The sequence below is a fragment of the Podarcis tiliguerta genome (genome assembly GCF_965153285.1).
Source record: "Podarcis tiliguerta genome assembly, chromosome: 4".
NCBI lineage: Eukaryota > Metazoa > Chordata > Lepidosauria > Squamata > Lacertidae > Podarcis > Podarcis tiliguerta.
In genome coordinates, this window is record NC_139537.1 from 51,816,245 (window position 1) to 51,829,343 (window position 13,099).

At 38.2% G+C, this 13,099-nt stretch overlaps 1 protein-coding gene and 1 long non-coding RNA gene across 4 annotated transcripts in view; one reads left to right on the top strand and one right to left on the bottom strand.

Moving 5' to 3' along the window:
* The first annotated feature begins 2,583 nt into the window (after positions 1-2,583).
* LOC310676669 lies at positions 2,584-5,630 on the top strand. Its single transcript, XR_014510668.1, has 2 exons — positions 2,584-4,449; positions 4,834-5,630. It is a non-coding gene; the product is annotated as an uncharacterized lncRNA (long non-coding RNA).
* Positions 5,631-5,700: 70 nt separating this feature from the next.
* HLCS (holocarboxylase synthetase) overlaps positions 5,701-13,099 on the bottom strand; it is a 78,941-nt gene continuing 71,542 nt past the window's right edge. For all 3 annotated transcript variants that reach the window (XM_083438681.1, XM_083438680.1, XM_083438682.1), the window contains exons 9-11: positions 10,431-10,545; positions 8,353-8,566; positions 5,701-7,459 (exon numbers count right to left, since the gene is read on the bottom strand). In XM_083438681.1, the coding sequence (XP_083294807.1) occupies positions 7,288-7,459; positions 8,353-8,566; positions 10,431-10,545 (501 nt within the window). In that variant the 3' untranslated portion in view covers positions 5,701-7,287. The remainder of the gene's footprint in view (positions 7,460-8,352; positions 8,567-10,430; positions 10,546-13,099) is intronic.

Sequence of the window (13,099 nt, forward strand, 5' to 3'; positions counted from 1 at the left end):
CTCTGGCCCTTCGCTTCTGATCTTCCTGGGAAGACCTGAAGAGGACTTGCAAGCACATTTTTGTTTATGAGCTTACAGTGCTCCCTGCAATCAGGCTTCCTAAGAACTGGAACCCTTTTCAGCTCAATGTCCCTCTGCAGACCTTCCCAGTCATGAGGGGTGAGGCTGTCACATGCAGCCCTTCCCTCTCACGATGGATAAAACTTTAAAAATCCTGAATAGTGCTTGAAAACTGGATGTATCATTTACATGCAATGGAAGTACAGAGAGTGGGACACCCACTTTTTTACTTTGCTATTTCTCTTCTTGATTATGAACTATAATTAATGAACTATAATTACCTATCACCAGTGCTTTTTTTCTAAAAAAATGTTTAGGGGTACTCCCATTTTGACTCAAGAAAATCACCATTTTATAGTTCAAATTGTGGAAAATAAATACAGTAAATGAAGAAAAGTACAAAGATTCACAAACTGTTTAGGGGTATGTGTACCCCTGTGTCCCCCCAGAAAAAAGGCCTATCACTGTACTTTGCAGGGTTCTATACACTTTGTAAGAAATGGTAAAAAATGGAGTTGGGAAATGTAACCCTCAGTTTTGTATCTTATGAGTAGAAATGCCACACACACCTAGTACAAACTGCTCTGCTGAGTACAATTGTGTAGATTTCCCTTGCATTAATCTACTTTGGTTAAAAAGCTCAACTTTGCAGCAACAAACCAGTGAATAATTTTAAGATGCATAATCCTATGCATGTTTACTCAGAAAGTGAGTCTAGCTATGTTTAGTGGGACTTGCTCACTAATAAATAGGTTTAGGATTTGAACTTCACATTCATAAGTAAAGGACAGCATTGAATGCATTAATAAAATTCCTACTATAATGTTACTTGTCCAAAATCATGATACAGTTTTTTGAGCTAGTTTCTTGAGAGAAAACTCTTCTGTTTGTTCCTCTACTGGAACATTAGATTTTGCTTTTTTATGATGCAAAAATAAATTATTTGGCAAAAGTATGTGGAAAAAGAAATACATACACATCCTACTATTGCTTAGGATTATATATCTACTCCCTTAAATTGTAAAGCTTTTGCTTATTTATTACGTAAGACTATGTTAAATAAAATACTGTAGACAAAGGAATAATGGACTTCTATTATTTGCTTGGTTTTAGAAGTACAGTACAAATAATGTGTATTTATAAAATACGTTTAATGTTTATTGTATTTTTAATACTACATTGACCAATTTTGGTAATTCAATGAAATGAAATACATCATTTGTTTTCGTCACTGCATAGCAGTTCTAGAAACAGACAGAATTCAGAACTTTTGAATGTAATTCTATTGATACTTAATTAAATGCTCCCCCCATCGCACTTATTCCCATCCTCAACTCAAGCTATGATGGAATGAAGTTGTACTAAGTATAAAAAATGAAGCCATGTTGGTCCGTGAGGAAAAAAAAATGAGTTAGGCAATACCTTTAGGACTAACCAAAATGTCAAAATAGTGAGCAAGCTGGCCACATGACCCGGAAGCTGTACGCCGGCTCCCTCAACCAATAAAGCGAGATGAGCACCGCAACCCCAGAGTCGTTCGTGACTGGACTTAACTGTCAGGGATCCTTTACCTTTAGAATACCCTATTCAGGAGTGGAATCCTAAAACTGGAGAAAGATTCGCTTCTATCACTTGAAGAAGGGGCTTTGTTATAGGTCTTTCTCTCCAACTATTAATAGTAGTCAATTTGCTTTGCATTGACTTCTTTGTTTATCTGAGTGCACCACTTAAAAATAATCTCCGGCTTTATAGTTAATATAAAAATTGCCTAGTTTCTCTTTTTTTAAAAAAAATAATTTTTATTAACAAACCAATCAAATCACATTAGTTCCAAATTACAGAGCCAAATTTTAAATTTTTGTTGGGGGTACCCATGCTTCGAGGTCAGAAAGGGATCCAATCATCTCTATTGCTGCTGCTTTGATGTTCAAAAATTGCCTAGTTTGTCAGTATATCTGCTTTCCACCTTACCAAAGTATCTGTTGAATCTAATGATGGAGAAAGGTCTGGGTAACAACTGGACTATAATTTCAGAAATGGGGTTCAACCACTGTACGTTTCTTTGTCCCAGCAGTCCTAAACACAACTTAACATGCATAGTACCTAGTACAGCCTTATCTATTTAAGTTTGCTAACCCCTTCCACAGTTTATGTTAAGACTGCAGACCCCACAACTTCAACATCAAACAAGTTTTCCCCCTCGTCTCCATTTCCGTTTGTTTAACAACCATCATGAAGGCTTGCTTACCATTTTGCAACATTCAGGTTGGTCCAAATGCTATTGCTGCAGATGGATTTAACACCAAAAGGACTTCCAAACAAAAGATCAAGTTTACTTTTTCCTTGAAAATGCTAGAATGGCAGTCTTTAGTTTTACAAGACTGTGCAGTGCATCTCTGCAACAGTACAAACATTTGACAGTCCCAAGTTTGCTTGTGGGTAGGTGAAGAAGTATCTGGCAAGGCAAAAAAAGAAGAGGAACAAAGTTCTGAGGTAGAAGGAAAGAAGTGCCTACCTTTCTACCGTTCCTGTAATCGCTACTGCAGCAGTCACAAAGGTCTGAAAGATCAAGAAGATGAAGTTCTTAGGTGCGTGCTACAGCTATGCAAATAAGTCTTTCATGCCAGAATGTTACCAGCTTGCTCCAGAAGTTCCAAATATTAATCTACACATGCGGAGAACAGAAAGGTGAGACTGCACAGAGACTACAAAGAACTGCTATGTCCTGCTTTCCACACGATATATTGTTTAACAGCACTTCTATTGGCAGCTATGCAATGTATAAATATTCCCACCAGCTAGCTTCAAAAATCAGAACTATGCTGAAACAAAACTATTAACTTGCACTTTATAACCCTGTAATCAGTTTAAAAAGAAAAAAAATCCCTGCAGAAGGAAAGCATGATCCATAGCATAAACACACCATGCTTTAAAAAAGATAACCGAGGCATAATGACTTGCTAGGACATGTATTCCAAGGTGTTATGGAGGCTTATAGATGACTAATGCCAGTTTATTCTTAGTTCTGAGTACCTATCCTGGTGGAAATTGTGTAATTCTGGAAAGGTCATCAGTTCTGTCTGGATGCAATTCACCTCGTTCTTTTCAAATACTAGCACACCAGAGTTCCTTAAGAAGCCTTACTGTCAATAAATAATCTGTACAGATATTTTCTTAATATGTAATGAGGAGTTTTAAAACTTGGGTCCGGAAGAAAAGCGCATATTGCAAAAAAATATGGGCGCCATAATGAAATATTTTTGAAAGCACTTCATCTACAGAACAGTCTGAAAGACGACATCAGCTACACAGTGGAAAAGGTGTTTTACTAACCTGGACATTTTAATAGTATTGCACATTTTCAGAGGGCTACTTCTGGATTCCAGGATGCCTGGCTGGCTCCTCCAGACTCTGTCCAGACACATTTTGCTATGTTATAAAGTCACAAGGACTGTTATACTGTTATAAAATGGTTTTCATACAGAAATGGTGAGTAGTTGCCAAATTTGATGTGGAAAACAATGTGATTACCAGCTGTACTACCCAGGCACACCTTTACTTGTGTATCCTATAGAAATTCCCACAGGCATTTCTGACTACGACAGTTATGAGTCAGAAAGGCCTTGTTCAACTGTTCTGAAGCAAACAAAAACAAAGTCAGGTATATGACAGTTTACAATTGATGCTGACATCCCCCCCCACTTCATTCAAGACAGTATGTTGTCTTGTATGTACAGGGCAGGCCATTCAAAAGCAGAAGTAAAAGTGATATTCCCACCTAATCCACTTGTGCTTCAACATGTCCACACTTCATTACTTTTCATTTACAGAGAGGAAATTAAATGAAAGAATTTTTCCAGTGCAAAAAACTGTAATATGGTTTGAAATAAAACAAACCATAGATTGTTTTTACTTTAACAAAGGTTTGCATTCTTTATTATCCAGGTAAGAAAATCTTATGTCTTATTCAAATTTCTACCCCAATTTTCTACACAATAAATTCAAAGCAGCTTACAAAAAAACATACCATATATATAAACTACAAAATAATTCAATAATAATTCAAGAAGTAACAGTATAAATATATAGCAAGATAAAATAATAATAATAGGCCAAGCAATTAGTCTAGTACCAAATACCAGTAGAAGCAAACAGCTCTGCAAAATGCAAGCCATAGGAGGCATTCCAGGTCTAAGTACCAGCACAGAAAAGGCCTTGTCTCTGATGCCCACCCATCATCTAATTATAATGGGGCACAGAGCAGGGTGTCTGTTGTTGATCTTAAGCTACAAGTAGGCTCATGTGGGAGAGGACAAGCTTCTTTAGTTCTTTAAAGGTTGAAACCAACGCTTTGAATTTGGCTTGGAAACAAATTGGTAACCAGTATGAGTAGGGTAAAGGTAAAGGTAAAGGCACCCCTGCCCATATGGGCCAGTTGTGTCCGACTCTAGGGTTGTGCGCCCATCTCACTTAAGAGGCCGGGAGCCAGCGCTGTCCGGAGACACTTCCGGGTCACGTGGCCAGCGTGACGAAGCTGCTCTGGCGAGCCAGCAGCAGCGCAGCACACGGAAACACCGTTTACCTTCCCGCTATAAAGCGGTACCTATTTATCTACTTGCACTTAGGGGTGCTTTCGAACTGCTAGGTGGGCAGGAGCTGGGACCAAAAGACGGGAGCTCACCCCACCGCGGGGATTTGAACCTCCAACCATGCGATCGGCAAGTCTTAGGCACTGAGGCTTTACCCCCACAGCGCCACCCGTGTCCCTATGAGTAGGGTAGTTCTAAGCTATAAAGCCCAACTAAAACTCTAGCAGATGGAGCTTGGCCCAACTATTTTCAAAGGTAGCTCTATGTAGATTGCATTATTGTTATCTAATCTAGATATAATTTTTTGATTAACAGGTATTTTTGCTGATTTTTCCAAAAAGAAACAAATATAGTCAAACAATACAAAATCAAGTTTAATAAATCAATAAAATGTGTTCTGTGCATACATGAAACAGGGAGGAGCGGAAGAAGGGGAAGATCCAGACCAACCATATGCTTAGTCATTCAGGCAAACAGAAGTCAATACCAGCAGAGAACTGTCCATCTTTCACATTGTTATGGAAAGTCACCTTGTATAACTAAGGCATGAACGACAAAGGCCAGAACAAGCTTCACTAGGAAAAGGAGCAGCAGGCACACCACCTAAAGCTAGTAAAAAACACTCTTTGCCATTGCCATCCAGACATGCATGGCAACAAGTGAGGAGGTCTCCAAGAGCATCTCAAAGACCACCTCTCGCATCAACAAGAACCCTGTCCTGTCCTGAGAGCCCAGCACCTGATGTAAATCTTTGGCATCAGTTAATTGCTGGACAGGCTGCTATGAAAAGGAAAGTGGATGATCGACCCCTTCTCCCCAGCCATTGAATATATATTGCTGCTGCACCAATCAGGACACCATAGGAAGAGATTAGGCCTGTCCCTTTCATCCAGCCCAACCTTGATAATGAATGCCAGGTAGATACCAAATTCTATATGGTAGCTGTTTTTTTTCTGTTCACTGGTATAGTATTCTGTAGCAGAGAGTTTTGCAAGTCATTACTTCTCACCATTAGTTGTTTGAACAAATAATCAATATACAGCCACTCAAATAAGCTAAATTGTTTTACTTTTTCATTTGTTAGATAACAATGCCATCAAGCAAGAAACAGTCATAGATGTCACAGTGTGGGAAACATTATGCAACAGAAGTCAAAATCCTCATTTTAAATGAAATGAAAACTTAATCTCCAGTAATTTATAGTCAAACTACTCAAGACTCCAATATGCAGGGATTATGCTAATCCACTATTACAGGCCAACTTCTTTGCCTTCTTTAAGGCTTCTTGGATTTATATTTGAGCCAATCTACTTATTTCCTGATTCTTTATAAAGTGAACTTTGACCTACAAACCTGCTTCTGGCTACATGTCAGGCATGCATTTCAGGGCACTTTCTTAACGTAACATGAGGGAGTCCTTTAGAACCCATGGCTGTTCTCATGAGGAGGTCATGTTACCAACAGTTCCCCAATATGCAGAAATTGGTTTCAAACTATAGCCTGGGAGGGCTGGGTTGAGAGTAAGTTCCATAAGCCTAGGCAGCCTAGTCCAGAAACACAGTCATACACCTAGGAGCCTCTGAGAACAGTGCAAGAAGCTGAACGTGTCATCTATTCATCAGTATTTGGCATCTGATCATAAAAATGATCAGAGTGATCAGAGGACCATACTGAGTAGGCAAGATGACACATAATTATGTATCATAACTATGATATATTTAATGCATAAGGCACAATAGATAATACAGGAAAATAGGTTCTGCTATAGCCATTAAAGCAGAAACACTTGTCGGATTCATAATCCAAGGAAAATGCAAAATAGCACTGTGAACTTGAAACATACTTCCAAGCAATTCAGATTCTGTATAGTCTTATAGGAATCAGGGCAACTGCCAGAAATCAGTTAGAAAAAATAATAATTAGTGGTCAGTTGTGGAAACATCAAGCTTCTGAAAGACTTGGACTCCCAATATAACACAGAGTCCTTACTAAAAGGCTAAAATTCCTTTTGATCATTGTTTTGTGGGTATGAGACAGCAGGAGGGGTAAAATTATTTAAATAATTTTATGGCATACTCTAAAACAGATGTTCAAAATGAATAATATAACTTCATTTTGCATATAGCTGTTCATCCACAGCTTAAAAACAAAACACCATACTAAACTGGGGCATTGGTAAACCAAACTTATTATACCCTATCATTTTAATATAGGAAATATTCTACTGCAAAATGCATTCCTTCCTATAGATACAAAGTAATATGAGCACTGGATGTAAAGGTATGCTGTAAGTGCAAGCGTGAAGAATCTGTAGTAACAGGATAACACAGATTTATGGAGCTAATTCTACTTGAGTGCTCCATGCCAAAAATTAGAAGCTAGAGCTTTTCATGCTGACCATAAGGTTTCCTTCACATCTGCATGGAGATTGAAAGGAAAACAAACAAACAAACATGAAAAGCCACTAAATCCCAGGTCACTGGGCCAAGAGCCTAGGAAAATTAAATGACTCAAAATTCAATGTTTTCCTTGGTATACAGTGTTTCAATTCTTCAGATTAGATACTTCTAGTTTGACAGCCTCCAGCCAAACTCTAGAAAATGGTCTGAGAGAGAAGCTGTTTCACCACATTCAAAACCTACTGCTGTTTTGGAATTATCAGGTTTCTCAGCATATCAAAAGTATTGCCATCTGGGTGCACGGTTACTACATCTTTGCCTTCCTCATGAACTTGAAGGTATCCGGAATCATCGATTCCAACGATCCACGCTAAAGGCCCTTCATCACTTCCAAGCCGTACTTGTTTACCACTGCAAATAAAAAACAAGGAATTACCCACTTTAAAAAACCATCAAGTTTCATAAACTCACCTCAGTCTAATTATAAATGTTACATAAACATGTAAAAGGCTTTGGTATTTTAGATATTGATATTAAGTTTAAAATGTTTTTATACTAATTGGAAGGTGCTTCGGGAAAATTTTGGGTTTTGAAAAATGATGTAGAAATCCTTGAATAAAATTAAGAAATGAATGATCTCCCCATCTAAACAGAGGGTTTTAACCAACTTTGAATAGACAAAAGGAAATAAATGGATTAATGAAATTCATATAAATGGCACTGTACGAGAGATAATTCTTCAGAAAGGCACATGGATCCTACATAGCTTATACACAATAGGGTTTACTGACATGGCCTACCATCATAATGAACAATGTCAGTGGGAATTTCCTGCACCCACCTCTTCATAGGTAGACTTGCTTAACTATAGTAAAATTAATCTGTTTCTTCTCAGATATTCTGCAAAGAACAGACTTCATGATCCATATCTAGCACGTTAACTCAAAATGCTAGGTAAATGTAGCTTTAAGGAACAACTCCAGTGTAAACATCCTGATATATTTTAATGCATGGATGCTGAATGACAAATCTGCCTATGCATAAACAAATACTTCTAACACATACTGAAAAAGTGAAACATGTTAAATGCATACATACATATATATCTGATCAGTCACTATTGGTTTGAGATAAATGCCTCTTGATGGGGTTAGTTCAATTTACCACTAAAACAATTAAGATTACCGGTATTAAGAAGGAAATTTTATTTTATGTTGTTGATTATGTTGTTCTTTATTACTTATAAAAGAAAAAGAAGTATTCTTTTTAAAAAAGATATAGAATATATATTTTAAATTATTTACCTGTGCACCCAGTACTTATAGTACATGGGAAGAACTCCATTAGGTCCTTTCTCTTGAAAGGTGTTGATCAGACTTTCCAGCACTGTCACACTTCTTGCAATCAGGTAATCTGCACTTAAGGGCTTTAATTCTGTATTCTTTGTCTTATTGTGCTCCATAATGAGATCATTGATGCATATAGTGGGGTTGCTGTTATTCACGTTAAATCCACAGCCTGGGGAAGAAAAATAAATTAGAAAGGCAGTGTAGGAAAAGTTTTGTTTCTCTGAAAAAGTCTCTTTGTATCATAAGACAAATCCATTCCTCCAGACAGCTGTAAAAATCCATCTACAGATTTCCTGAAGAGATTTGCTTTAAATAATGATGAAAGATGACAGAAGCTCATCTAAACTCAAATCCATCTCATGTGCTAAATACAAGACAGCCTGGCTCAGCCTCATGACAGTGCTTGATGGTTTTTTCCTCCAATGAAAGCTAGTTCAGTCCAGGACAATCCACATCCAGACATGCAACTTTGGAACAATCTTCATTGAAAACAAAGAACAGTTTTGTGCAGTAAAATTGCCAAATGATATATTTTGTCAGTTTTTATGTGACAGAACAATACACATAATATGTGACAGAACAATGTCCCATTCCACCACAGTGAGTTCTTGTGGGTATGGAAACCGCCCCACCTACAAGGGCTGCCCTGCTAAATTTTGATAGAGGAAGTCGAGCTGCGTATACTGTTTGGTGTGCATGTGTAGATGTGCTCTTTAGGTTGAAATTAATGGGCCATCTCATGCATACACACATGGTTCAGCATACAGGCAAGAGAGCATTAATCGGAAAAAGAAAGATGCGGCTATGAAATGCTATATTCTACCATTTTAAAAAATTGCATTTCCCCCAGCTCCAGGGCAGCAACTGGCTTCTTTGAGAAAAGCCTAGAGGATTCCACATTTAAGTCAACTTTCAGCTTTCAAGGGCTCTCTTGCCAGACTCTCTTTGAAGCCTCATTTCTCACCCAGCTCTCTAGCAGGGGATAATATTATTGGCAGAAAGCCAGGGTGTTTAAATGCAGCTCTCAGGGCTTTCTTGATCAGGCCTCCTAAACATAGCTCTGCGAAATGTACACACCAATCTTCTACTACCTGTTTATTTTCCTCCCTTTCTGAGCAATGTAGGTTTTCCATTCCCTGTGCATGTGATGCCAGAACCAGACTTGTCAAGTATACTCACATTTAAATGCCCTATTTTTGAAACCATTACTTTAATAATTTATAAGCAATATACCTATTAAATATGGAAATAATTATTTGGTAGTATTCATAAACTGATCTGAGGAGGATTAGTTATCTTGACATTTAAGAAGGGTGGAGTCAGGAATCAAATTCATATTATAAAATTTAAGAACATTGTCTGTTAACAAAACCCACAGATTGACATACGATTTTAGGATTGTTCCTATAAGCACTGAAGTGAAACGATAATATTCTCAAAAGTGTATTTTCCACATTAGTTTTATCCAAGAAGTTTTCTGGTGTGTGTGGAGAACATTGTGAATGCTGTTAATGGATATGGGCTTAAAAAAATGTTAAGCAACTATCTACTGCAGGGTGAACACTGTGAAAGTCATGGATCTCAAAGTTCTCCCACCTGGATCATCTCAAACATTAGCCCTGTTCCAAATGAGATTGCACTGAGATGCATTCTTCATACTGTTTATGAGTATTGCTGCCACCATCTCCTGAAGCTTCCTAATTTTGAAGCAGGAGATACTGAGAGTAGGTCTGCTGATTGCTCTAAGTCTAGACCTGATTCTGTTATTCCTATTTACCTATTCTTTAAAGCACACAACATGGACACTATTTATTTAATAATCAAGGATTCTTGATTATGCCTCTCCTCCCATGACTGAACAAATCAATAATTTCTCCTGCAAGCAGAAAGCAGGGAGTCAGATAACAATCCATTAAGGGCCAGGTGAATCACGGCCACATTTATTTTGCTATGTATTTGCATTATCAATAGCAGCAAAAATGCCTAAAAACAGACAAACAAACAAATATATTTTAAACCATTTATATTCTTACCAATAAGAATGTGGAATGTATCTCCTGTTAGTGTGGAATTCACTAAAACGCCACCCAGCTTCATAAGGTCACTATAGTAAATATCGTTTGGCCATTTCACTCGAAGCTCAATATCCTAGGGAAACCAACATGTATATTTATAGCTCTATATTACTGCATCCCAAAGCAGCATGGTGTTAATCCTTTGTCTAGCGCTTCCTGTTCTCCAAATATTTAATACTGACACTGAATACACAAATGAAAACTTAGCAGCATCCCTCTCTCTCTTTCTAAAAGATACCCACAAAGAGGCAAAAGGCCACAATGAATTTGGACACAGATAAAAACACTAGTCACTTACCTTCAAGGTTTGTTCTTGGCCCCTGGTAAGTTATAACAACTCCTGTTTGTTGGGAAACATGTGACCCTGGAACATCTCATTTTCAGACTAGCAGAACCACTTAAAAAATAAACAGACATATGGAAAAGACAAAAAGAGAGAAGAGCCCTGATCCTGAATGTGATCTGGATGCACTGAGTGGTGCTGTGGGCAGCCACCTGACTTGGAAGCCTTTGCAAGAAGGTATGTTGTGGAAGAAACCAATGTCCCATTCTCCTGCTGGATGCAGGAGGTATCCTGCAGGCGGGATACATAAAAACTGTTGCTTTCCTGCGGTGGGTAGATGACTGCTTCAGCACTTGAGGGACAATGTGCATAAAAGCCTACCCCCAAAGCTCCATACCATCTAAACTGTGCTGTCATGTCAACATGTTTGTTGAGTGGCATGTGGCTGTTTGGCATATTTCAGACATGGGTGCATTGGTTTACAGAGCAACAGAAGTGGCAGCTGCCCAAGTGGAATGAGCTGTTATGTGAAACAGAGTTGCTAAAGAAGGCTTCCTCAACCATGGACCTCCAGATGTTTTTGGCCTACAACTCCCATGATCCCTAGCTAGCAGGACCAGTAGTCAGGGATGATGGGAATTGTAGTCTCAAAACATCTGGAGGGCCGAGGTTGAGTAGCCTGTGCTAAAAGATGGGCTTCATAACCAACAGCTTTTATCCATCTCACCAGAGATGAAGTAGAGACTTTTCTACCTAGTGTAGTAGTACAGGCTGCCCATTTATCTGAATGTTACTGTGTTCTGGGTGTAGGTTTTGAGTCCCCGTCTTGACATCTAGCATGTACAGGTATATTTAGTGGGGTAAAAAGTTTTGGAACATGTAGGGCTAGCTTCTGATGTTGAGTTCAGTCACCCTACTTGTTGGGGTGATAGCAATGAAGAAATCTGCCTTAAGGAACGAGGCAGAGAGACTGAGGAAGCAGAGAGGCTGTGGGAGAACATAGAAGACCATGTCCATTCCAGGAGAGAAACCTGTGGATGACCAGAGGGCTTCAAAGAGATGCTCCCTGAATACTGGATGGGAGCACAGGAGTCTGTCCTGGATAGAACTGATGACAAGCAAAGACTTGACATTTCAGTGTATTTGGCTTGAGATCCAGTATAAGGTCTGATTGGAGATCCTTTCTTCAGGAGAATGTTCAATAAACAGGTAATCTGAAAGAACCTGTAATGTGCTATATTATGACACTGGATGGTATCAGTATTGTGCAAAGTCAGTGGGACCAATGTCCTTTGCTCTCCCCTGCACACCTGGAAAAATAGTTGTTGAACTATTTGAACAAAGATCCAAGTGCACTAATCTAGAGACTTATTTATGAAAAGTTACTGAACCTATCAGAGAAAACAACAAAAAAGTACAACAGACTTCTAAAGGGATGATTTGCTATTCAGTTGTACTGTGTCTGACAACTAATGTATTTACGAGATTGAATTATCCCTGTAAAGTATTCCTTTTCTTTTTGGGGACTCCTACATTAAACAGTTAATACTCCAAACCACTATATTTTATTTTATTTTACATTCCATTGTGAAGCATTTTTACAGTCAACTTATGAAGTCCTGAAGTTGGGAAGTGTTAATAGAAGACAACCATTAAACTATATGAAAGGCTACTGGGTACCACTCTAATGAAATTCATGTGTAAATGTGCTCAAGTCACTGATTTTGTGTAATATAGGAAACACATGTTTTCATTGACTAGTCCTGTAAAATACCAATGTTTTACAGTTAGCCAATATTATGAATTGGTTACATTCAAAGGAAACTGATGAGGTGCTAAAGAAGATTGGTTTGTAATTTGAGCATTGATGACAGGACACTTGATTCCCCCCTGAGAGGATATGGTTAGCCTCTTGCTTCCGAGCTTGGGGCAAACATTTTCAATGTTAAACAAGAAGTGGAAAAAGAAAGAAGGAATGAAGTGGCTAGTGAAACAGCTCCAACTAAAACCTAAGAGGCAATTGCAAATCTTATTATTTTTTCTTTTCTCAGTTCCTCTCATCAGTTTTATAACAAAAATAAAACAAAGTCCAGGAGTAAGACCAAGAGGCAAATCAATCTTCATTACAGAAACTCAGGTATAATACAGTAAACCAGAATGGGTTGCTAGTCTTAACTTACTTTTTGGGGGGTTCATTATGGAAACAGCAATCATACATATGAAGAGAAAAATATTACCTGGGGGCAAAATCAAATTTGCCTGGGGGCAAATTCTGATAGTTGAATGATGCTAAGTGGGGATGTCAATTATATACTCAAGTCATTTTAGGTCAAAAAAGCGTAAA